Raw genomic sequence first — 24,359 nt, 5'->3', positions numbered from 1 at the left:
TGTGAGCGCAGATGCAAAATTGCTGGAAAGAGCGTGATCACACTTAGAACGTGCTGATGTGAGACATCTACTCCAGCCAATCAGAACATTCAGACGCATTCACATCCGCGCTGTTTATGAAAATATATGCCTTTGGATACTTTTCCAGACGCATTTAGTTTCTAGATGTTGGTCAGATAACGTTTCTATGTTCCTTCTTAATGCCAATTGTCAAATTAAAATGCTTTTGAAAAAACGCTGTTTGTTTACCTTTAAGCTCTGCTTCAGTTGCTTGACTCATGGGGCTCCGGTGAGCGTCAGCACACACACACATTATGTACATCTCGACATGCAAAAGTGTTCCTCCATATGTTTTCGTCTAAGTTGTTCACAATACTTATCCATCCACAGAATTTGTAATGTTGGTAAATGTGTAAACATTTAGCTGCGGTTGGCGGTTTGCCTTTGGAAGTCTTTGGGATAAGCTGCATGAATGCTAAAGCTTTAAATAAAAGTAAAATCATCAAGATGGATCCCTATTACAGTACATTTACAAATACAATCGCAGCCTTTAGAGCTCATTTCTGGTTAATGATATCAGAATTTACTGGTATTTTGGAATGGATGTGTGAACAATCTTTTTCGAATAAAAAATCTGGAACGTCCTTGCCTGTGTGAACAGCGCTTTTTTGAATTTACCAGTAAAGTCACTCCGGTATTTTTTCGGATGTTTACCGGTATCACTGTGTGAAAGGGGCTAATATCTCTAAAAATCACAATAATTACTAGAATAAAATGTGTAGATTATTTCAATAAGGCAAATGAGTTGATTAGCCATTTCTAATTATGTTCAAATATTTTGCAGCCAATAAGATCAAATTTTGTTCACGCAAGAGAAATTTGAGATCATTACAAGGCTCACACAGTGACCTCTGGTGGATTTGCAAAAACAAAAACTTTGCGCAGACATTCCTCCAGTTCGCAGTATTTCGCTGTCCTCAGAAATGTAGACCTGGGTACTTATCCGTAATGAGCCTGGGTACTATGGATATGACAATAAACACTTTGAATCTGAATCCTGAATTAGAAAAAAGTGCACTGTCAAACACAGATTTTCACCTGCAAAAATACACTGAACAAGGGTAAATGGGACAACAGTATTATTCCACTGCAAAAGTGTAGAATACAGCCTGGATTCAATCTGCGATATTATAAACCCCATACCCAATTTTGATTTTGTCGTGTGCCTCTTGCAGCCATGAAGGGAGAGCATTTATTTGCCAACATGAGAAGCGCTCCATTCTTCCAGCGGATTTACCTCTTAGGAGGAGAGGAGTTGGTAGTCCTGCAGTCCACCATGGGAGAGTCCTCGCTGGGAGACAGTTTCCAACAAATCACCGACTTCAATGACCTCCCCACGTCCCTCTTCGCCTGCAATGTGGACCAATCAGTATTTGAAGACCACGAGGGCAAGGTAAGGTTAAATGAAATTACTCACATGTTACTTGTTCCAATTCGCCAGCACTTAATATAGAAACCACAACTGTAAAGCTGTGTTGGGAGTTCCTTTTGTGGGCATCAAATATAACAGCATTATTTCATTAAGGTTTGTTGAAAAATAATAATAATCACCCACTCCTTGAACTTTACTTCAGAGTCAAAAAGTCAAGTAATTAAAAAGGAAAAAACATTCACCATTTAAGATGATTCTATATTTGTTGTAGCACAGTTTTAAAAAAGCATGGTCACATAGAAACAAAAACGGTTATATTGGTAGGTATGCTGGAATACTCCGGTGGAAAAGCAATTCCCTAGACTTACATTACATGATTGTGAATTAGGCCTCTCCAACCCAATTATCCATGTAGGCCATTTCAGGTGTGAAATTCGGCTTGTGGTTTCTCGTCGACATTGCTTTCTCCTCATTTGCTAACACTCTAAGGAGAGAGTTTACACCTAGAGGCAAGGGAATATCTTTGATTTCTTGTGAAAGCTTATTTGTGTGTTGTTGTTGTTTTGCTGGTATGTTTTGCTTATGATTACCTAAGTACTATGAAACCATACTTAAAAAAAGGCAGCTAAAAGCAATGAAAATGTGCATTTATTTCAGTAGCTTCAGTTCAAGAATTAGTTCACCCAAAAAATTTATAAAATTAATGAAAACTAACCCATGCTTTACCCAACCACAAGGCATCCTAGGTATATATGACTTTGTTTTGTAAACTAATCTGAGTTGTTTAAAAAAATGGCAACAGGTGGGTGTTTTTCTTCAACAATTCAAATTCCAATAAAGAGCATCAGTACATAATCAAAGTGCCTCAAATAGCTCAGTGGGTTAAATTAAGGTCTTCTGTTGTAAAATGATGTGTTTTGTAAGAAAAAGATTCATATTTAAATCTTTAGAAACAGTAGATCTTGAAAGAGCTTTGATATTTTTTATTATTGAAGAAAATCATATACACTTATGATGCCTTGAGGGTAATCAATTCATGGGATAATTAGATTTTTGGGTGAACTAACCCTTTTAGCATCCGCTCTAAGATGTTCCCATACATAGTCTGATTCTCTTGGTTCTTTGGTTTGGACCAAAAATGTTAGCATGGACAAAAGAGTGCTACATTCTGAAATTGTTACACATGATGATATTTTTAGATATTTTTAAAACCTTTTAACTTGTGAAGAGCTTACAAAATGGGTTAAAATAAATGAAACAGGACAAGGAATTCAGGAACAAGATTCTGTCTTTTTTGGGTCTTGTGATGTCATGCCTCAAGTGTTGTATTGACATGTCAGTCAAATTGCAAATTGAGCTCACGTTTTAGATCTAACGTAATCACGTGATGTAATTTTGCAGGTCAGAGTTCACCAAGCTTGAACTTTCGAACACAGCGAAACTTGTTGCATGAGCTTGTGTTTCCGGTCTGCTGCAGTCGCATGCATATAAATGGAAGTCTAAGGGGCGAAAAACGTAGTGTAACCGCAGCTTTATTCATTTTTTGTTCAGTCATTTAAGGTGTGTATTTCTTTTTACCTTCTCCTTTTAATTATTTTATTTATCTTAAGGTATTTTTCCTTCACTTTTGTCAATTGGTGAAGTTTGTTCCTCACCATTGTCGCTATACTGGCTTGCTTGGTTTGGGACTTGTGGAGCTGCGCATCAATGGATTTACTCTTTAGTGTTTGGACTTTCAGCAGTGAAATTTAAACCACACTGAAGTGAACTAAACTGAACTTCAACTCTGAAAACTGGAATGACAACGTTTCAATTTAATAGAACTCAATTTCTAGAAATAAATTGTAGAAATAAACATGAATTGAATTGAATATGTACATTTATTACAAAGAGTAATAACGTGTACAATAAAATACCGTCAAAAAAGTTTTGACCTGATATAAACCTAGGTAAGACACAGGAAAATGTTGTGATAAAATAAAATTATTAGTGTCTAATGGATTATCAAAAAATAAATGCATGACTGAATGAATGGTTGTTGATTTTTAAACACTAAATAAATACATTTATTTGTGCTAAATAATGGTAGAAGTTGATCAGTTTGTATAGCTAGAAGTTAAGTGCACTGACAGGTACTGTAGTGCATCTACGTATTGATTTCCATCCTGTGGTCCATTGGTGAACCTGTCTCTATCCAATCTTTCCTGTCATCTCTCCACTGTCCTATCAACAAAACAGAAAGAGGGGTTTTAACTAATATTTAGAAATGAAGTAATATGAAATGTACTCTGTAAAAAATGGTTCCACACAGTTGATTTTTGTTGGGACAACATTAAGGAATTAAGTTAGCATATTAGTTTTACAAATTTGGGTAGACTGAACATAAAACAATTAAGCTGTCCCAAAAATACCCTCAAGAACTGAGTTGTTTCAACTAATTTTAAATAAGCATATCAAACAAACAACAAATGTCATTTTTTGTGTGTATATTTTAACCAAATAGGCATTTTTTAACCTTAGATTAGCCTTAGAGGTTGGGGGGTGGCTTGATGATATCCAAAAATCTAATTAATTTTATTAAACTATTAGAATTACCATATTTTATTTATAACCTACAGAAAAAAAGTAGTTGATAGTCACATAAAAAACAACATGCAAATAAAAAGCCATCAGCCTTTCGATTTTTTTTTTTTTTTTTGCGACCTCTGTGGTAATTTTGTTTTATTAAAGACACAGCACATTGATTTTATGGCACCAGGTTAAACTTTCTGCCACTTTTACGGCACTCACATACATTAAAAATAAATACAGGCCACAACTGAACATGGAGGATGGTCTCCAAGTGGCGTTTTTCAAAATTGAATGATAAATTGAATTAGGCCTATTAGTATGTGTGTGCCATTGTGTGCAAAGTTTACATACTGTATTTATAACCACCTCAGAGGATATTTGGGGTCGCAAGTCACTGCCATTGTTATTTTGGGGGTCGCAGGCTGAAAAGTTTGGGAACCCCTGCCTTAGACGGATGTAAATCTTTTCTAAGTGACCTCCAAAACTAAAACTAAACTTAAAAAAAAAAACATAATATTTCCACTTTAAGAAACATTTAGTAAATACACACTGTAAATTTCCATTTCATTCTGGGTTCAAACAATTGACGTCTTTGAATGTTACATCATTTGGAACAGAAACCGCAGCAGTTACTGAATATCTGACCTCTAACTGAATATTTAGCCCAGAACATTGATCATGTGATTTTCTGAGCTCCACCAGGTCTGTCTGCCCCTCTGACCTGCACCAGACTGCTTCACAGACACACACATTTCTTACACTGATCTGTCTTGACAGCTACTCTCAGACAGACTAGATCATCTGATAGGAGGGCTCTGTAAAAGGTGGTCCCTGACTCGCTCCATTGAGTCACAGGCTCCAGAAGGGTTCCTCATGAACCAGAACAAGTGCTCCGTCTTTTACTCATGAACGACCTCACTAATGTGAACATGCACAGTAATTCTTGAAAAGTATCCCCTTGCTTCACATTAACTTGAACCTGACTTGGCATGACTCATGTGGGCAATTTCCTTACATAACAACTAACAGTGTTGAAAGTGACTGTTTTTAAGGTGAATTCAGTGATCCATAATCAGGGACTCTGTCGTACCACGCTGTTAGTTTGGTTTGGGGCAAGGTTGTGTGGCTTTAGTGCTATTGTAAAAAGTTAGCTTACACTGTAGCCCTCATAGAGTTTCAGCATAATGCTTAAGCAATGTGGTTGTCAAAGTTATTTATTTTAATTTCAATTTTAGAGTTTAACGAACAATATGTTTTACAATGTGTCCTAACATGTGATAAATGGTATATTTTCCATGTTAAAAGTAGTTTTTGTCCATAGCATTTGCAACCGTGATATGCAAAATTTTTATTTTAGAAACGGTTTCTATTTCTGGGACGTCGTGGCTGAACAATAACATACACTACCATGACACTAATCACCTCATGTGCTGATTATGTACTTTATTCAGTGTTAAATGCTGCTAATGTGAGTCTGAATGTAATTTTACATGCCATACTGAAAGCGGAAGCATTTAGTTAACCCAAAAAAGTTGTGAAACATGTGAAATTGAATGTTAGAACTGTGATTCAGTGCAAACCAACAAATTTGCCTGTACTTAAATTGTTAATATGTATTAATTAGATAATAAACATTACTATTTAATGTCGTGCTGTCTATGGTGTGGACAGCTAGATTGCATTTCAGAAGAATCATGGCGTGCTGCGTTTGGACCTTTTATTAGGCAGATAAGTGATTGTTTTTTCTCCACTAATGAAAATAAGGTCTGTGGATTCCTTAGCAATACACAATAATGGCATTCACGAATGAATTGGTTGAATGAACGATTCAGTGAGTCACAAGTAAAAACTAGATGCTTGTTTAATACCTGAATGATTTAATGCCTTAAAGGGCAGCTATTTTACCCCTTTTATAAAATGTAAGATAAGCCTTTGGTGTCTCCAGAATTTGTCTGTAAAGTTTCAGCTCAAAATACCCATCAGATTATTATTATAGCCTCCAGAATATGCCCATTTTGGTGTCTGAATACATTGTAGCTGTTTTTGTATACTGTGGCTTTAAATGCAAATGAGTTGCTTCTCACTGCCCACCGTTCCCACGTGGATGTCTACTTCTTAAGCGTTACATTAGATAAACAGCAGTCAGTGATAGAAAGAGACATGGATGTAGCTGAAATACAGCTCATTAGTCAAAAATGCCAAGTAAGTTTATTTTATGTATTTTTGGTGGGAGCATATAGTTAACCCAGAAATTTGAAAATAAAATAACTAGCAAACATGTTGAATATTAAAACTATGAAAACCAACAAATATCAGTCACTTAACCTGTTACCAATGTTATTATGTGTTAATTAGATTATAAACATTACCATTTTATGGCATATCGAGTGCGGAATCTTGTTGTGGTGCATTAGGATATCGTGTTAGGCAGAAAATGACTGTTTTTGCTTTACTAAGGAAAATAAGGTCTGTAAATACCTTTTACACAATAATGGCATTCCTGAATAAATTGGTTGAATGAATGTTTCAGTAAGTCACAAGTTAAAACTAGATGCTTGTTTAATACCTGAATGATTTAATGCCTTAAAGGGCAGCTATTTTACCCCTTTTATAAAATGTAAGATAAGCCTTTGGTGTCTCCAGAATGTGTCTGTAAAGTTTCAGCTCAAAATACCCATCAGATTATTATTATAGCCTCCAGAATCTGCCCATTTTGGTGTCTGAATACATTTTAGCTGTTTTTGTAGACTTTTTTTGTGGCTTTAAAGGGCCATGAAACCCTCTCGTTTCAGCAGGGTGTTTTCACACCTCTACTTTGGAAAAAGCCAGAAAAGTGGGCGTGTCCAGCTCTGTTTAGGGGGGAGTGTCGGAGGAGCAAAAGAGGGATAGTGTGGGAGTGTCGACTTGAGCACGCACAGAGTTTCAGAGTCAAAACACTCACACACACACACACACACACACACACACACACACACACACACACACACACACACACACACACACACACACACACACACACACACACACACACACACACACACACACACACACACACACACACACACAGGGGAGAAAGTGACTGTGTTTACATGGACATCTGTAATCGAATTATTTGCCAAATTATTAAATGGTGGACTTTAACTGCAGTTTGGCACTTTCATTCAGGGAATTCATTCATGCCCCTCGTGACAAACGAGATCTTTGATTCTAGGAACTGCTCTAAGTGTGTATTTTTCATGCAATGTTTGATACTGCACGGCGAATGAGAGAAAAAGAAACACTGCATTTTTCTGTAACTTAAATGCACTCGGCAGGTAAGCCGCGTGTGTTATTCCGGTCACAAAATGCGGTGAAAATCCTACACGACGGTAATAGTTTGGTTGTGGTGCTAACATGTTTACACTCGGTGCAATAGTTAGTTCGATAAGAACAAACTAAATAAACAAAGAGCACTGGTCGTTCACTTACCAAATCTGTAGAGACAGGACAATCCACAGCAACTAGAACCGTGTCTTTATTAAGAGGAGACGAGCAGCGAATCCGGATCTCCATTTGCAGAAGACAAAAGCTCTCGGGTAAACAATGTTCCTAGACAGTAAGTTGTTGTTGTCGCGCGTCACGTCGCATACACTGTAATCCACATGTGAGTTCAGCTGCGCTCTTACAGAGAGAAAACGAAATCAAAACAATACATTGTTGGCAACTGTAGCTGCCAGTATTCTACTGTTTATTTACTGGGCAGTTTTTACAGTGTATGAATTATTAGTATAAACATTTTCATATAAAAGTTTTAGTAAATTTGAGTAATTAACACTTCGCCGTCTACTGTATAAGCAGCAAAGTCAAAAAAAAAAACACATAAGTTTTTGAATTACCCTAATTTCTAATTCCTAATAATAATGCATGATGTATAATTAATACATGCATTCTGATTGCAATTGTATAATGGCATGAATCAAATAATGCCATGACTGCTCATAACTGATAGAAAACCTACAGCAAGTCAAATAAATGTAGCATTTTATAATGAAGCAGAGATGTGAGAACTGTGACGCTAGAACCACAGTGTCTATTACAGAACGAGGCCCTATCATAAAAAAGGGAACATATGCTTAATTAAGCAGCTAATTGTGCTGATAATACTGCTCTGAATGTTTGACTATTTCCCCTACAAATGCCATGAAATATTAACCGATTAACTGAGCACGATTGCATCTCCAGTACTGGCCAACTTGCATTAATGGCTTTTAGCTGAACTGTTTACTCCCGATAAAGATCTTCTCCCCTTCCTCTGAATTGATTACAGAGCACATGATCGTGGGATGCAGAAGCTGTTTGATAGTTACTCAGCTGATTGCTCTTTAATGAATGTCTTTGATTGGAATGGGGACAGTTGTGCATTAATGTGTGGAATGGGACCCACTGGCCTATTTGCTGTATGTATTGAATAGTGGTAAAGCCACAGTTTATTCAGTCAACATAGCATGAACTTCACTATAATGTGTTGTATGCTTATAATGTGGACATGTAAAAATTTGAAACACATGAATTGCTGCAAAACCCAATACGTTAAGGTAACTCGAACCATTTAAGGAAACCGATTGCAACAAACCATTTAAGTTAAAAAACTAATCCTAATGAGTACTGTGAACTTAATCCATTTGAGTAAATGAAGCAATTTGAGCACAGTAAAACCCAATAAATGACAAAAGCTAAAACCAAATGAGTACTGTAAAACCCAAAAAGTTAAGGCAACTCAAAACGTTTGAGGAAACCGATTGCTAGAAACCATTTGAGTTAAAAAAATAAAATAAATGAGTACTGTGAACTTACTCCATATAAGTTGAAGTAATGATGTGTTTAATTAACTCATTAATCAACTCAGAATTAACTTTCAGTAAATTTTGAGTTAACTACACTCATTTCATTTCACTAAAAGTGCTTAGTTGTTTTTAACTTATTTTTGAGTAAAAAAATGTACTAACCCAATGGTGGAGTTACATATTTAAACTAAAGTGATATGTAAATCACTGCATTCATCTATGTTTTATCCAAATTTGAGTTTTAGTTCCTAAAGGAACCCAATATTTCTGTTAGCTTAAAGGTGCAGTAGGTGATTGTCTTCAGACGCATTTTTTGTTGTGCTGGTTGAAAGTCTCTTCACAGTCTAATAGTAATGATTAAAGTAAATGATCTACATGTATTTATATGTATTTTTATATTTTGGGTAAGACATAACACAAAAAAAATGTTTATCCAATTAAATAGAGTCGACCAACATCTCTCATCATTCCGATAAGTAGCCCAATCTGTTTATGCTATTATATCAAGTTTATTTATTGCGCACTTAATTGTAATCAATTACAGGCAAGGCTCGTTTAAATACAGCACATTTCAGACTCAATGGTAATTCAAAGTGCTTTACATAAACTAGAAGATTAATATAATTATAAAATAAGCACACAATAAAAATAAGAAAAACAAACAACAAATAATCAGATTGATAGGAAACAAATTATAAATGTGTAAAAATAAGTTAAAAAGAAATACACATTATCCAATGTTGTATATTACACACATTATATATTGTTATGATTCTATATTAAATTAATATAATTACTGTTTACAAACTGGATATCGGTGAGGTGTTCTCTCTCATTTTTATATTTATTTTTTTGCATTTGTGACCATTTTAATCAACCTGTATTCTGGAGAAAAAATGATAATGCGCGTTATTTGAAAGTTTTGATTAAGAAACGGGCTCTGTATATATCAGTTAATATACCAGTCAGCGCCATAATTAATTCTCAATCATGTCGTTCTATACACACAGATACAGATATTGTTTAATGAAATCTGAGAAGTTTCTGTTAACTATTAAAATATATTTAATTCCTCCATTAAAAATGTGTTCACTCAAAACTCTGATGTGTGTATGGATTTTTCCCAGTGATGGGTGCCAGCTGGAAGGGCATACGCTGCGTAAAACATATGCTGGATAAGTTGGCGGTTCATTCCACTGTGATTTCCCAGACAAATGTTTATTCCCAGATTAATAAAGGGACTAAGCCGAAAAGAAAATTGAAAAAACTCTAATGTTTTAAATGTTCACAAAGAAAGCTAACTAATTAATATGATAAACAGATTTGTAAACATACAGTTGAAGTCAAAATTATTAGCCCCCCTGAATTATTAGCCCCCCGGTTTATTTTTTTCCCCAATTTCTGTTTAACAGAGAGAAGCTTTTTTCCAACACATTTCCAATCATAATAGCTTTAATATCTCATTTCTAATAACTGATTTATTTTATCTTTGCCATGATGACAGTTAATAATATTTTACTAAATCATTTTCAAGACACTTCTATACAGCTTTAAGTGACATTTAAAGGCTTAACTTATTAGGTTAACTTGGTTAGGGTAATTAGGCAAGTTATTGTATAACGATGGTTTGTTCTGTAGACTACTGAAAAAATATACAGCTTAAAGGGGCTAATAATATTGAAATGTTTTTTTTTTTTAATTAAATACTGCTTTTATTCTAGTCGAAACAAATGAAAGACTTTCTCCAGAAGAAAAAATATTATCAGACATACTGTAAAAATTTCCTTTCGCTCTTAAACATCATTTGGGAAATATTTAAAAAAGAAAAAATGAAAGGGGATCTAATAATTCTGACTTCAGCTGTATGTCTGTATGTTTTCATTGACTTTCAGTGTTTAGATTGATGAGCATTGTGTTTACATGAATGCTAAATAAGCAAATCGGGTTGATATGCATGTTTACATGTCATAAGCTTCACTACATATCACTTGATGAATCGTGTTTCCTGATTCTAGCTTTATATATAGTGCTCCTGATTAGCTTATTGCTTGTGAACACTTTTTTAAAAAAGGCTCCATTTGTTAACATTATATAATTTAACTAAACTGATGACGCAAAGCGATTGTAAGCCCAGGCTCATTGAAAATATATGCCTCAGCCTACAATTTTGTTTGCCTACAATGTTTCTTTGGTTACGTTTCATTGCACAGAAGGCACTGTCTGATTTTTTTTCTTTTTTTTTGCGAGCCTAAGTGTTACTTTAGGAATATTTTCCATATTAGGACTTTTTGTTTTAACGAACACCTGAAATTGATATTTTAGAAATGGCTTCTATTTCTTGCAGCTGAACAACAGAAAACTGACAATGATCACCTCAGGTACACCTCAAGTGCTTTATTCAGTGGTAAATGCTAATAATGTAAGTTTATTGCCATACTATTGACAGCAGCAGCAGATAGTTCATCTCAGATCTTAAAAAATAAAATAAACCCCTTTGAAATTGAACTTTAGAACTGTGGTAAACCCATATCAGAGATTCAGCATGTTAAAGAGGTTTAATATATATTAATTAGATTAAAAACCTTACCATTTTGTTGGAGTGCATTGAGTGCTCTATTCTGTGCTTCTGAATGGCTGTATTTAAATTTTTGTTGTGTTTTATCAAACAGCCAAATCACTTATCACTCAAAATCTCGTCACATAACATGTTGTTAGGACACAAGGTTACAACCTGCTCACCTAATGTTTACGTTTGGAATATTTTTATTATTTGCTAATTAATAACCTTATGAGGAACTCTGAATCTGTGTCTCATTTCAGAGTCTGCTACAGTCCACCAGAGGTCACATTTCGGTCATGAACTGAGACCGAAATGAGAGCCGTCATGACTGAATGAAACACGTTGTTTTCCACCAAGGCAACCCAGGGTGCTGAAATACAACTGACTAAACTGTCATTGGGCAGGTTAGAGATACCAAAACAAAGACAGACGTTCTGGCACATGACACACAGTTTCAAAGCAGAATATCTGACTTCAGCATTGTTTTTCAGATAAACATGAATGTTCACTTGGCATGCTTTTTAAATATCTGCAAAGATATTATGGTATTTTTATGCTTTAGAAGAGTCAAAAACGTACATGCAGCACCTTTAAAGGTACAGAAACCAAGCGAAACTAAATCAAGGGAATGTCAAAATTATGCAAAGCTAAGCTTCTGAAATCACAAGGGCTTGCTGGAAAAGCAATGGATGCTATTACAGTCAGACGCCATAATGTCATCTGCATCATCTTACCAAGAATCATTGTTATTCTAACTTCATATTTCACCCATGTGTATGAGATTATTCCATTTTAAACAGTCTCCCCCCGCTGGCGACAGTTGCGTGGTCGTAGCCCCCAGTGACCCTGCAATCCCTTCAGTGCAGAGTTTTCAGCATCCCTGATTGGATTTGGCAAACATCCGGCGAGCAATGGAATGCTCCAGATTCATGAAGCTTAATGACAGATGACAGCGAGACAGAATAGACTGTTGCTATTCCCGTTTCTCCCCCCGTCTGGACACAGACCGCTGTCGACTGCCCCCACTTTGCTGATTGATCAAGGGAGGTCAAATTGTTCCAAAGGAGCAGCAGCACCATGCTGTTGCCTTCAGGCGCGATTCGCAGCGCTGTCAAAATGTTTGATTGTGTTTGGCACCTCTGGAAGAGGCGCTGCTTGTGCATCTGAGCCACAGAATCAATTTAGTAGGCAGTGATTATATTAACCCCATGAAAGGCAGGTGATGCATAGGATCTATTTAAAGACATATGGCGTTATTAGCTCCCTAAGAATAGGGAAGCAATCTTACAGATTTTACAAACTAAGGCAATCTGGAGCCCACTCAGAGAGCTGATGCAATGTGGACTGAGTCTTTTGTCAAGATGAAAACTTACTGGCTTCTTTTCTAATTTTGTTATTGTGTCAAAGTTTGAGCCATTGAAACTTTTTTGTACTTTAAATCATGATTTAGTCAAGCTGACATTCAAAGACAAACTTGCCTTTTTTAGTTAATATTTTTGCCATTTGTTTTATCATTATACTACAAATTGTTACTGTCCTACAGCATGTTTAAACACTGAAGAGTGACGAACTAATGGCCAATTTACACGGGGCTTCAAGGTCAACGCTTCCCATTCACTTTGGATGGGTGACATCGAGGGCTGGGTGGTTAATCGAAAATTATCTATAATTGATCGAATTTTACCAGGTAAATTTTTTCAATAGGTGCTTCTCAAATCACATACTTATGCACTATTCTATGCTATTTTGTAGTATAAATAGTGGAAGTACTGCATTCACACGGAAAACTCTAAAAATAATAAGTGCACTTTAATAACCTGCATGATGCACTCATTTTACCGTTAAAATGAAGTGTGTCATGTTGGACACTTCACGCAGTCAATGACCACAATTATGGTCACATAGTGAAAGGGGCGAACTTTCGGGCGTACATGTTGAATAACTTTATTTATTTTGTATTGTGAAAGCAAAACTATTCACAGGCTATGCACGAGTTATTTTATTTATAAGAGATACTGCTTATTTTTTACTTTTAATAAAAAAACATTGAAATAATTACTTTGTTTCCAAAAGTGTAAGAAAATAAAAGTGCAAGTAAAGTTATAAGAAAAAAATGACTTCATTTTAGGCAATGTGTGTTTTAATTTCAGTTTAATTTCAATGTTCAAAATCTGTAATATGTGAGCATATTTACTGTACAAAACTTACCAGTGAACTACAGGGGCAAAAATAAATAAATAAAAATAAAATAAATAAATAAATAAATGGTTTATTAATTGTAATCGAGTTAAAATGTTCAGTTAATCAAGATTTTGATTTTAGGCCAATTCGCCCAGCCCTAGTGATGTCAAGCATTGCCGAACTGAATTGTGGATCTGTCGGCGCAATTTAGCAATGTTGCTTGCTGCAGAAGTTGGGAATTTCTCAACTTTTCAAGTGCCAATGGAAGCATCATCCAATCAGATTGCTTTATGCAAATACTTCAAGTTCTTAGTTTTTTTTTTTAATGAATTATTATTTTTTATTAGCTCTAAAACTAGATGTACTTAACATTTAACATTAACAATGTGATGTATAATATTTATAGTACCTTTACAGAAAAAAAAAATGCAAAAACACACCTACTAGTCATTTTTTGTGCATTGTTTTTGTAGAAATAGTACAAATGTCGTGTTTCGGATGAGACTTCAACCGAAGTTCTGACTGTCTATGGTTGTTAAAAATCCCAGGATGTCCTTCGAAAAAGAGTAGAGGTTTAACCCTGGCATCCTGGCCAAATTTGACCACTGGACTCTGTCCATCACGACCTCTTAACCATACTCATATAAAATTTAAAATAACAAAAAAATCTTAATATTCCTAAATGTATTGTTAAAAATATTCAGTAATTATCAATATTGAATGATATGAAACATGATATTGTAATAATTATTTCTGCAACATTGCCTAGCGCTAAAACTGACGTTTTTCAGAGTGAAGCATGCACCTGCTGCATGTGATGTCACTATATGTTGAAGGCACTAATCAAAACTCTCATGACAGCCTCTGAAGTGGAAGTAATCCTCAACTAATCCCACCAGTGGAAATAATCCATAATTTATTGGTCGATAAATTAATCATTTATGATAAAGATGTATCTGTTTTACCAAAAATGACACAAACACATTTAATATCATAATTAGGTTCTCCCAACTTGTAAATACAAGCTTTCCAGGAAGAATAGGTGTTACCATAAGAGCTGTTGTCATGTTGCTATTATTGGCTGAATTATCCATGTCAGCCTTCGATACGTCATGCCTATTCGTCATGGACTTTTTCTGCATTTCTCCCTTGAGCTCACACTGAATCAATACAATTGATCTCCACAGACAAACGTAGACATGATTCACATAGTGTCTCACTTATGCGCTGCTGCTTGAGTTGTTAGCATGGCAAACATAAAGAAATGTTCTGAGTGATTACCCAGCACGCAGAGAGAAAGAGATTTATCCTTCACATGTGCAGTTTACAAGAGTTTTCTGATAAAGGATTGTCACTTCAATGGTAAAAACTGTCAAATGCTACAGTAAAAATCTGTAACCTGGTTAACAGCAAGTTTCCTTAATATATACAGTTAATAACTGTTAAATTTCTGTTGTGTCTAATTTTGTTAAATAATGTTTATTTCATTACTTTAATTGTATGTGTTTGTGTGCGGTAGCTATGTATAGGACAATGAGTTAGGGCTGGGCGATATTGCAAAAAATAATTATCAGAATATCATGTTTCATATCACTTTATATTTATAATTATTGAATATTTTTTAACAATACATTTAGAATTATTAGTTTTTTTTATGTTATTTTACCACTATTTTAATTTAGAGTTTATTTTTAATATAATAGTTTTAATAGTCAAAAAAAAATTTTTTTTAACAAAATATCTAATAATATAAATAAATAAGTGTTAAAGAGACTCTTAAACTTAATTAATAAAATGTTACAAAGTATGTGCAATGGTGAAGGTAGATCAACATCTGTAAGGTGTCAATAATAATAATACAGTAAACCTCTAACTCTGTAAACAAAACAAATCATGATAATCAAATCTGAGCCTTCAAGTAAAGGAACCAGCCATCATTATTCAAACACATACTGAACATTGCAAATTGTGAAGTTGAACTATATTAACCCCATGCTAAAAAAATTTCAGATGAAGGGAGCTAGTGGCTGGGATGCACAAGAAAAGAAACCAAAAAGCCACTCTGGTGACATTCTTTTCATTTACAATCTCCTCACTGCTGCTATATGGCACTCATTTTCGCGTGTGTTGCACGTGCTTTGTGTTTGTCTGAGGTATTTAGTCTGCCGTTATTACTGAAATGTGTATATTCCATGCAAAGTGTGAAGCGGATTGGTTAATTCCAGTGCTCAGGGCATTCAGATTTTTTTATTTTTTATTATCGATATTGACAATGGTGCTCGATCAGTAAATACCGATATTGATTTTATCGCTCAGCCCCACACTGAGTCTTTCTATATACTAGCACGTTTCTCTGCCTGTTTTGAGGAAAAGTTTGTGATAAGCATTGGTTCATAATATGATTGTCTCACCACCACATGCCTATAGTTGTGTTTTTGTCTTTGCAACAAGAATACAATGTATAGAAGTTAATGAAAAACACTATAAATTAATGAAATATAGTAGTTTACTGTTATATTTCAAAATTTCGTTTACGGTTTCTACCACAGCTGTCAGTTTTGTAATATAAATGTTCTGAATTTTTTTACATTGTGCAGTCATGTGGTTGTAAGAACGCAATATTACAGTTGCAGGGTGCGACATTTCTTTATTTACTACACAGAAATCACAGCAATGCTGATATACAGTCATATCACATTGCTACTCGTAATACTGATATTTCCTCGTATACACAATCACATACATAAATGACTGTCAGGTCAGCATTCCTGCATCCTGTTTATTACCTCAGTTCTAAATCAGGAATTAAAGTTAGTGTGAAATCTAAATGCACAATGTTTATTTTGTTAGCGCACATTGTCATTCTTTACATGAACAATTAATCAGTGCAAGTTAATCATATATATATATATATATATATATATATATATATATATATATATATATATATATATATATATACATATACATATATACATATACATATACATATACACACACACACTGCAGATGCCCTTCTAGCTGCAACCCAATACTGGGAAACATCCATACACTCTCGTTCACACACATACACTACAGCCAATTTAGTTTATTCAATTCACCTATAGCGCATGTCTTTGGACTGTGAGGGAAACTGGAGCACCCGGAGGAACCCCACACGAACACTGGGAGAACATGCAAACCCCACACAAATATGCCAACTGGCCCAGCCGGGACTCTATTCGGCGATCTTCTTGCTGTGAGGTGACAGTGCTAACCACTGAGCCACCGTGTAGTCCTGCAAGTTGATCGACTGATTACAATGTTTGTTTTGGTAATCTGTATTCAAAGTCTGGCCATTTTCTTCCACAAAAATTTTAACCACGCCCCTCTTACCGTAATGAGGGAATGATACGCAAAAAGAAAGCCCCGCCCCCTAATCAATGTTCTGTTGGAAGTACGTCAACATTCATTCATTCATTTACTTTTCAACTTAGTCCTTTTATTAATCAGGGATCGCCACAGCGGAATGAACCACCAACTTAGCCAGCATATGTTTTACACAGCTGATGCCCTTCCAGCTGCAACCCATCACTGGGAACCATACACTCTCATTCACACACATACACTACGGACAATTTAGCCTACCCAATTCACCTATAGCATGTCTTTGGAGTTGTGAGGGAAAGTGGAGCACATGGAGGACACAAACTCAGGGAGAACATGCAAACTCCACACAGAAATGCCAATTGACTTAGCCGAGGCTTGAACCAGCGACCTCACCCAGTACATCAGCATATTCAAATAAAAAGTCTCAGCAACTTCTCATTCATGTAGACTTTAAACAGTTGTAAAGCACCGTAAATTCTGAAGAGCAAACAGCAAGCCTGAAGGAGGCACCAACACACCAGTATCTAATCATTCAGAGACGCAAATCAAGAGTACAGCATCACCTGTAGAAACTGCACCAAAACAGACACCTCGCTGTACAGTTTCCTCTATGATGTCACTAAAGGATCCCTGACAAAAGACAGAAATGCAGACATGTTCAGCGGAGCTCTGGTTTCACTGAGGTTATGCAATCCCTCTCACTGGTCATGAGTCCTGCTTTATATGGTCAAATCAGTTTTAAGTGGACTTACAAGTATGTTCTTTTGTTCTGCATGAAGTCCTGTCTTCAGGCAGAAGCACTATAGTCATTCCAGCCTCTGTGTGTATGTGTGTACATGTTTTGGTGGTTTACAAGGACATAAATTTGTGTAATGACATGAGTATGATCTAGTTGTACTCTATTAAGCTGGTTTACGAGGACATACCTTGTGTCCTCGTAATTCAGAACACTTAGAAATCACACTTTGCTATGTTTCCTGTGAGAGATGGGTTTAGTGGTATTGCTATTTAACAAGCGTATACATTAAACACTTCAACTGTATGTGTGTGTGTTTGACTGCTAACCCCAAAGTTCAGCAAACGCCTGAAACCGAAGCCCTGTAATGTGACACTGCAGAAATATCAGCCGTCTGGCCTGCTGAATGACGTTTATGGAGAGCAGGGCTAATGTTAACCTGAAGTGAGCCATTAGCATTCCTGCGTGCCTCTTTTTTTTCATTGTGCTGATGCTGTGGCTCGTGTTTTGCATGCACACCGTCAAGGTTAAAGACTTGAATGAGGATCTGTTAGCATAAATGTGGCTCAGCCATGCGGAAGTGTGTGTGACGTGTGCGTGACTCTCTCTCTCTCTCTCTGCTGTACCTGTTCCCAGTTTGTGTTCACTGTTTGTGCCAGGGGGGCTTTAATTTAATGCCTCCCACTCACTACACGCTTATGTCATCATAGAGTTCTCCTGATCGGACACCTTACATAACACTCATACCTCTCATCATAGTCTCTCCTAGCAGTGTCAGCAACGCTAAATAATAATAATAATAATAATAATAAGAAGAAGAAGAAGAAGAAAAAGAAGAAGTAGGAAAAATATATAAATAAATAAACTAAATCAAATACAAAATACAATTATGTTGATACGTTTTATACAATAATATTAATATTAATAACAATAATTAGTATTTAATTTTTACAGTTGTAATGTAAAGAAAATAGTTTATATTATGTAAAATATATATTGTATTATAAAATCATATTATTATTATTATTATTATTATCATTACTATTCTTCTTCTAATAATAATAATAATAATAATAATAATAATAATAATAATTATTATTATTATTATTATTATAAACATTATTAATTAAAAAATATAAAAAATTCAAGACACAACTATTATTTGTGATTTAAAAAGCATTATATTAATAAATAAATAAATAAATAAAATGTTATTTATAAACAATTTTTAAAAAATCAAAACAAATTCTAATTAGTACTTTTTTTTACCTTTGTTAGAAATACAGATCTTTCAAACCTAAAAAATAAAAATTTTGTAAACATGCTTTATTTACTTACTTTATTTAATTAATTTATTGCATTATTTATTAGATGTATTAATTTAGTAGATAAAAAATAAAGATTTTGATTAAAAAAAACAGATATATGAATGTAATCATGTACATATGTTGCATTTATTAACATCCAGTGAGCATCTTGGAATAAAAATATTTAGAAATGTGCATTGTTAAGGCAGTACACAAGCCAGTGTCACAGCTAATTGTAACCCCTTTAATATACAGTTGAAGTCAGAATTATTAGCCCCCCTGACTTATTAGCACCCATGTTTTTTTTTTTCCCCCAATTTCTTTTTAATGGAGGGAAGATTGTTTCAGCACATTTCTAAGCATAATAGTTTTAGAAACCTATTTCTAATAACTGATTTATTTCATCTTTGTCATGATGACAGTAAATATTATTTTACTTAATATTTTTAAAGACACTTCTTAAAGTGCATTTAAAGGCTTAACTAGGTTAATAAGGTGAACAAGGCAGGTTAGGGTAATTAGGCAAGTTATTGTATAATGATGGTTTGTTCTGTAGACTCTCGAAAAAAATTAGCTTAAAGGGGCTAACAATTTTGTCCCAAAATGTTTTTTTTTTTTTATATTAAAAACTGCTTTTATTCTAGCCAAAATAAAACAAATAAGACTTTCTCCAGAAGAAAAAAATATTATCATACAAACTGTGAAAAATTTCTTGCTCTGTTAAACATCATTTGTGAAATATTAAAAAAAGAAAAAAAATCAAAAGGGGGCTAATAATTCTGACTACAACTGTATATGTGTGCATATTTTCCATATTGTATTCTTACATGCATGCATGCCACAGCTGTTGCCTACCAATGAACTTTGCACGCAGGGCAATGACGTCCCTCTGGTTAAGACTGCAAATCAAACCCTGTTGGAAAGACAGCCAAAAAGCTCTGGGCTCTGATTTATTGTAATCAAAGGCTAGAGAGCGTCTATTAGGATGCAGCTGCTATGTGGATTAGCACCACAATGAATATAAAAGTGCTGTAATAGACCGGAGAATATCCGTGCCATCATAGTCTCATCCCCAGAGATGAGTAATATTTAGAATACCTACCCGAATCATGCTTTAAAATTCAACCTTTTGTTTTTACATCAAAATACAATATTGATGGCTAAACGTTCTTAAGATTATAATTATTATTCAGGCTTTACAGTTGTGATGTAAAAGAAAAATATTTTTGATTTTAAAAATTATTTTAAAGTAAAATATTAGAATATTAATTTTCATATTAGTGTTAATTACACTGTAAATTGATTTGTATGGACATTTTTAGTACTTTATTAGTTATTTATTGTCTAGAAATTCGTATAAATTATTGCATAGAAACATTATTTATGAAAAACATTTTATTAATAAAAAAGTATTATTATTATTACTATTATATATTTTATTCATTAAAATATATAATAATTATTTTATTTTATTAGAATATTATTATCATTAATAATAATATATGTATTTTTTATATTAATTAAAAATATAATAATAGTAATAATAATAATAATTATGATTATTATTGTTGTTGTTTTTATTATTATTATTATTATTATTATTATTATTAATTATTATTATTCAGGCTTTACAGTTGTAATGTAAAATAAAAATATTTTGGATACAATTTTCTTTCTTTTTAGTGTTAATTACACTGTAAACTGATTTTTTTTTACATTTTTAATAGTTTATTAGTTATTTATTGTCTAGAAGTTCATATAAATTATGGCATAAAACATGATTAATGAAAAACATTTTATTAATAAAAATTATTATTATTATAAATATATTATTCATTAAAATAAATAATAATAATTTAAATGACATATTATTATTATTATTTGTTAGACTTCAGGCTTTACAGTTGCAATTTAAAATAAAAATATTTTAGATTATTTAAAAATTTATTTTAAAGTTAAATATTAGAATATATAATATTCATATTAATGTTAATTACACTGTATATTGATTTGTACGGACATTTTTAGTAGTTATTTATTGTCTGTAAGTTCATGTAAATTATAGCACAATACTAGGCTATTTATTCAATTATTCTTCTTATTATTATTAAAAACTTAATTAATGAAAAAACGTATTAATAAAATTATTATTATTATTATTACTATATATTAAATGATTAACTAATAACTAATTAAAACATTATTTTAAATAATGTAATAATAAATAATTATTTTTTATTTAAAAAAATAATAATAAGCAAACAACTATTTTAATAAAAAAGAAATACATAACAACAACAATAATAATGATAATAATAATAATAATAATTATTTATTATTATTATTCATTAATAATATTATTATTATTTATCATTATTATCATTATTATCATCATCATCATCATCATCATCATCATCATCATCATCACCATATTTAATTATTTTATTTGTTTTAGTCATTTATTTTATTGTTTATTTTTTATCGTTTATAGTTTCTTAAATTAAATTTTAAATAATCATCAACTGAATCAGTTATATGACATATAATCACAAAGTCAAGTAAAAACTTAAAATTAAGTCATGAAAAAAAATCTAATTGCTGTGCATCCCTAGTAAACATTATGATGTCACAAATGAGTTAGGTTAGGGCCTCTCATAATTGCATATAAATGCCTTTTCTACACCATAGCAGAAACACAAAGGTCGTCCAGAGGTCACTGACATGCTGTATGAAGCTTTTAAAGCTAAAGCAGGAAGAAAAAAATGCCTGTTTAATACTAAAAGCCAGACAAAGTCTGCGACTAATCATGTTCTTGTGTTTTAATTTTCATTTTATTATAATATCTAACAAAAAAGTTTTTAAATTAACTTAGTTCAACTTAGTTTAGTTGTAGAATAACCTTGCAAGAAACCTTGACAAATGTTTAAATGAGCTAAAAAGCACGCTGAAAATGTGAATGGTTGCTCGGATGTTTCCTAGCGGTTGTGAAGTGTTCGAGTGTATTACTGTGAAAGTGCTACGGAGGGAAGATCTGAGGACTTTTTTTTTGCAAGCTATAATGCTGGTGAAATATTAATGTCGTCCTAAAGTATGCGTGGTGAGTCAGGGTGAGGTTTTACTGCACTGAGAGCTGGAAATAGCTCACTCAATCCACATTACTCACAGCAAGGCTCTTTTTAAGAATCCTGCGCAGAGATTAGTGCCATTGTGACTTCCAACCCTGACAATTTCCACACACATTATCAGTGTGCGCACTATATGAGTAATGACTGTAGAGCTGAGACATAGATTCGTTCCTTCCAAGACTTCACTTTGAAGATATAGGCTAAATTTATGCACACTTAATGTTAACAGGCATATTTATAGCAAATTAATGGAGCATATGCTTGCAGACACTGAATACTGGAGCTGTTCTTTTCTGGCTATACTGACTGAATGGTGATGCGTCTTTATTTTTATGTTCAAATTCAAAATCGGTTAAAGTGTTTTACATAATGAGCTCTATTGTAACAGTCTAGGTGCATCTAGGTGCTAAAGTGCATGGTGCAAAGGCATTAAGGGTGTGTCTGAATCCACTTTTGCTATTTTAAGGATGGAAAAATACGATTTGCGCCCTGGCGCATGGTGTAACAGGGTTGTGCTTATTCTCTTAATGAGTTATGAGTGTGTTTTAAGCATAACGTGCTAGAAATTAATCAGTCTCATCTCCCATTCCCTTTAATAGTCAGCTGTGTTGTGACAAGGCGCATTTGCTAATTACATAGCGGACTTTGTAATTGGAAAAACTGAATGGAAAAACTGAATGCTTCACTAGCAAGAAAACAATATAAACCAATTTAATAAACCATCTGCAGCGTGGGGACAAAGAACGAGCCTTCTCCATTCGACCTCTTTACTTTCTTTTTCTCTTTACTTTTCTCTTTACTCTCGTAAATAAGGAAATGGTGAAAACGCATGGAAGACATCCATTAGCCTACATATTTAATTTAGTTTAAGCTCAAAGATTTGTTTCAAAACTATTTCTAAATTCAGTTCTAATTTCCAGCAAATGAATAAATGAACAATAATAACGAAGTGTGGTCAAAACACATGTCCTATACTTATGCCCCATATAGTGAAATATACATATAATAAATAATACTGCTAATATTATTAACAATATTCAAATGCAAATTGTCATGAAAAAACTGAAAAAGCCCCCCCCACCACCGAGATGAGCCATGAAGGTAGTGCATGAAACGATAGTCTATTAGTTAATGTTAGTTACTGCATTTATTAACATTAACTGAGTATGAAAAATCTTATAAAGCAATTTTTAATCATAGTTCAACATTAACTAACGCATTATTAAAATTTAAAGTTTTGCTTGTTAACATTAATGCACCCTGAGTTAACATGAACTAATGTTATTTTACTTAAATAACGTTACCTAGTTTTAACAAAGATACAATAAATGTATTATTAATTGTTTGTTCATGTTAGTAAATTCATTAACTAACATTAACTGGACCATTTTAAAGTGTTACCAATAGTAATTTTTGTAACATTTTAAACCTTAATTTTTTTTCCCTTTGTATTTGTGTTTTGCTGTACATCCTGTGATAACTAACGAGCTTTGTGGACTTTAGACCTGTTTTCAGTTGGTCAATGGCGTGGTCTATTTCAGCTTCTCAAAATAGCAATGCGCCAACAATGAACCCTAACACACCTCCTTTATAGACCGGCTCACCCATGAGTCCACAAAGTAGCGCAAATGGATTTGCTATTTAAATAACGAGGTGCAAAACGTGAAAATTACTGTTGCGCTGGACTGAAAATAGCAACAAATTACACCAAAAACACGTCTTGCGCCTTATTGCGCCAGTTGTATGATAGGTTCTAATGTCCAATGATTTATTTGATTAAAATGTTAATACCGCTTTTATTTTTTTAAAGTTTGACAAGATTTCTTAAAATGAAACAAAGCATTGAATAATTTTCAGGTGGCAAGTGATGGGTTGCAGCTGGAAGGGCATCCGCTGTGTATAAGATTAATAAAGGGACTAAGCTGAAAAAAAATGAATGAATGAAAGTTAGAAATTTTTTGTTAATCTTGTAATTTTCTGAAACATCTTTATTTGAAAATTATAGATTGATTCATTTTTCCTTTGACTTACAGTAGTCTCTATTTCAGAGGTCACCACAGCAGAATAAACCGCCAACTTATCCAGCATATGTTTTACGCAGTGGATGCCCTTCCAGCTTCAACCCAGTACTGGGAAACACTCATACACTCTCACATTCATACACTACAGCAAATTTAGTTTATTCAATTCACATAGAACATGTCTTTGGACTGTGGGGGAAATCGGAGCACCCGGAGGAAACGAATATGAACATG

The 24,359-nt window shown here is 33.6% G+C and overlaps 1 protein-coding gene across 1 annotated transcript in view; it reads left to right on the top strand.

The window, feature by feature from the left end:
- Positions 1 to 24,359, top strand: part of rcan2 (regulator of calcineurin 2) — a gene marked incomplete at its 3' end in the record, with an annotated part of 140,801 nt that overhangs the window by 5,336 nt on the left and 111,106 nt on the right. Inside the window, 1 exon segment of the mRNA NM_001320228.2 lies at positions 1,236 to 1,453. Coding sequence (NP_001307157.1) covers positions 1,238 to 1,453 — 216 coding nt within the window. The 5' untranslated portion in view covers positions 1,236 to 1,237.

Source organism: Danio rerio, chromosome 20 (genome assembly GCF_052040795.2).
Source record: "Danio rerio strain M-AB ecotype USA chromosome 20, GRCz13ab, whole genome shotgun sequence".
In the NCBI taxonomy this organism is placed as follows: domain Eukaryota; kingdom Metazoa; phylum Chordata; class Actinopteri; order Cypriniformes; family Danionidae; genus Danio; species Danio rerio.
This window is presented reverse-complemented; position numbering and strand designations above follow the sequence as displayed.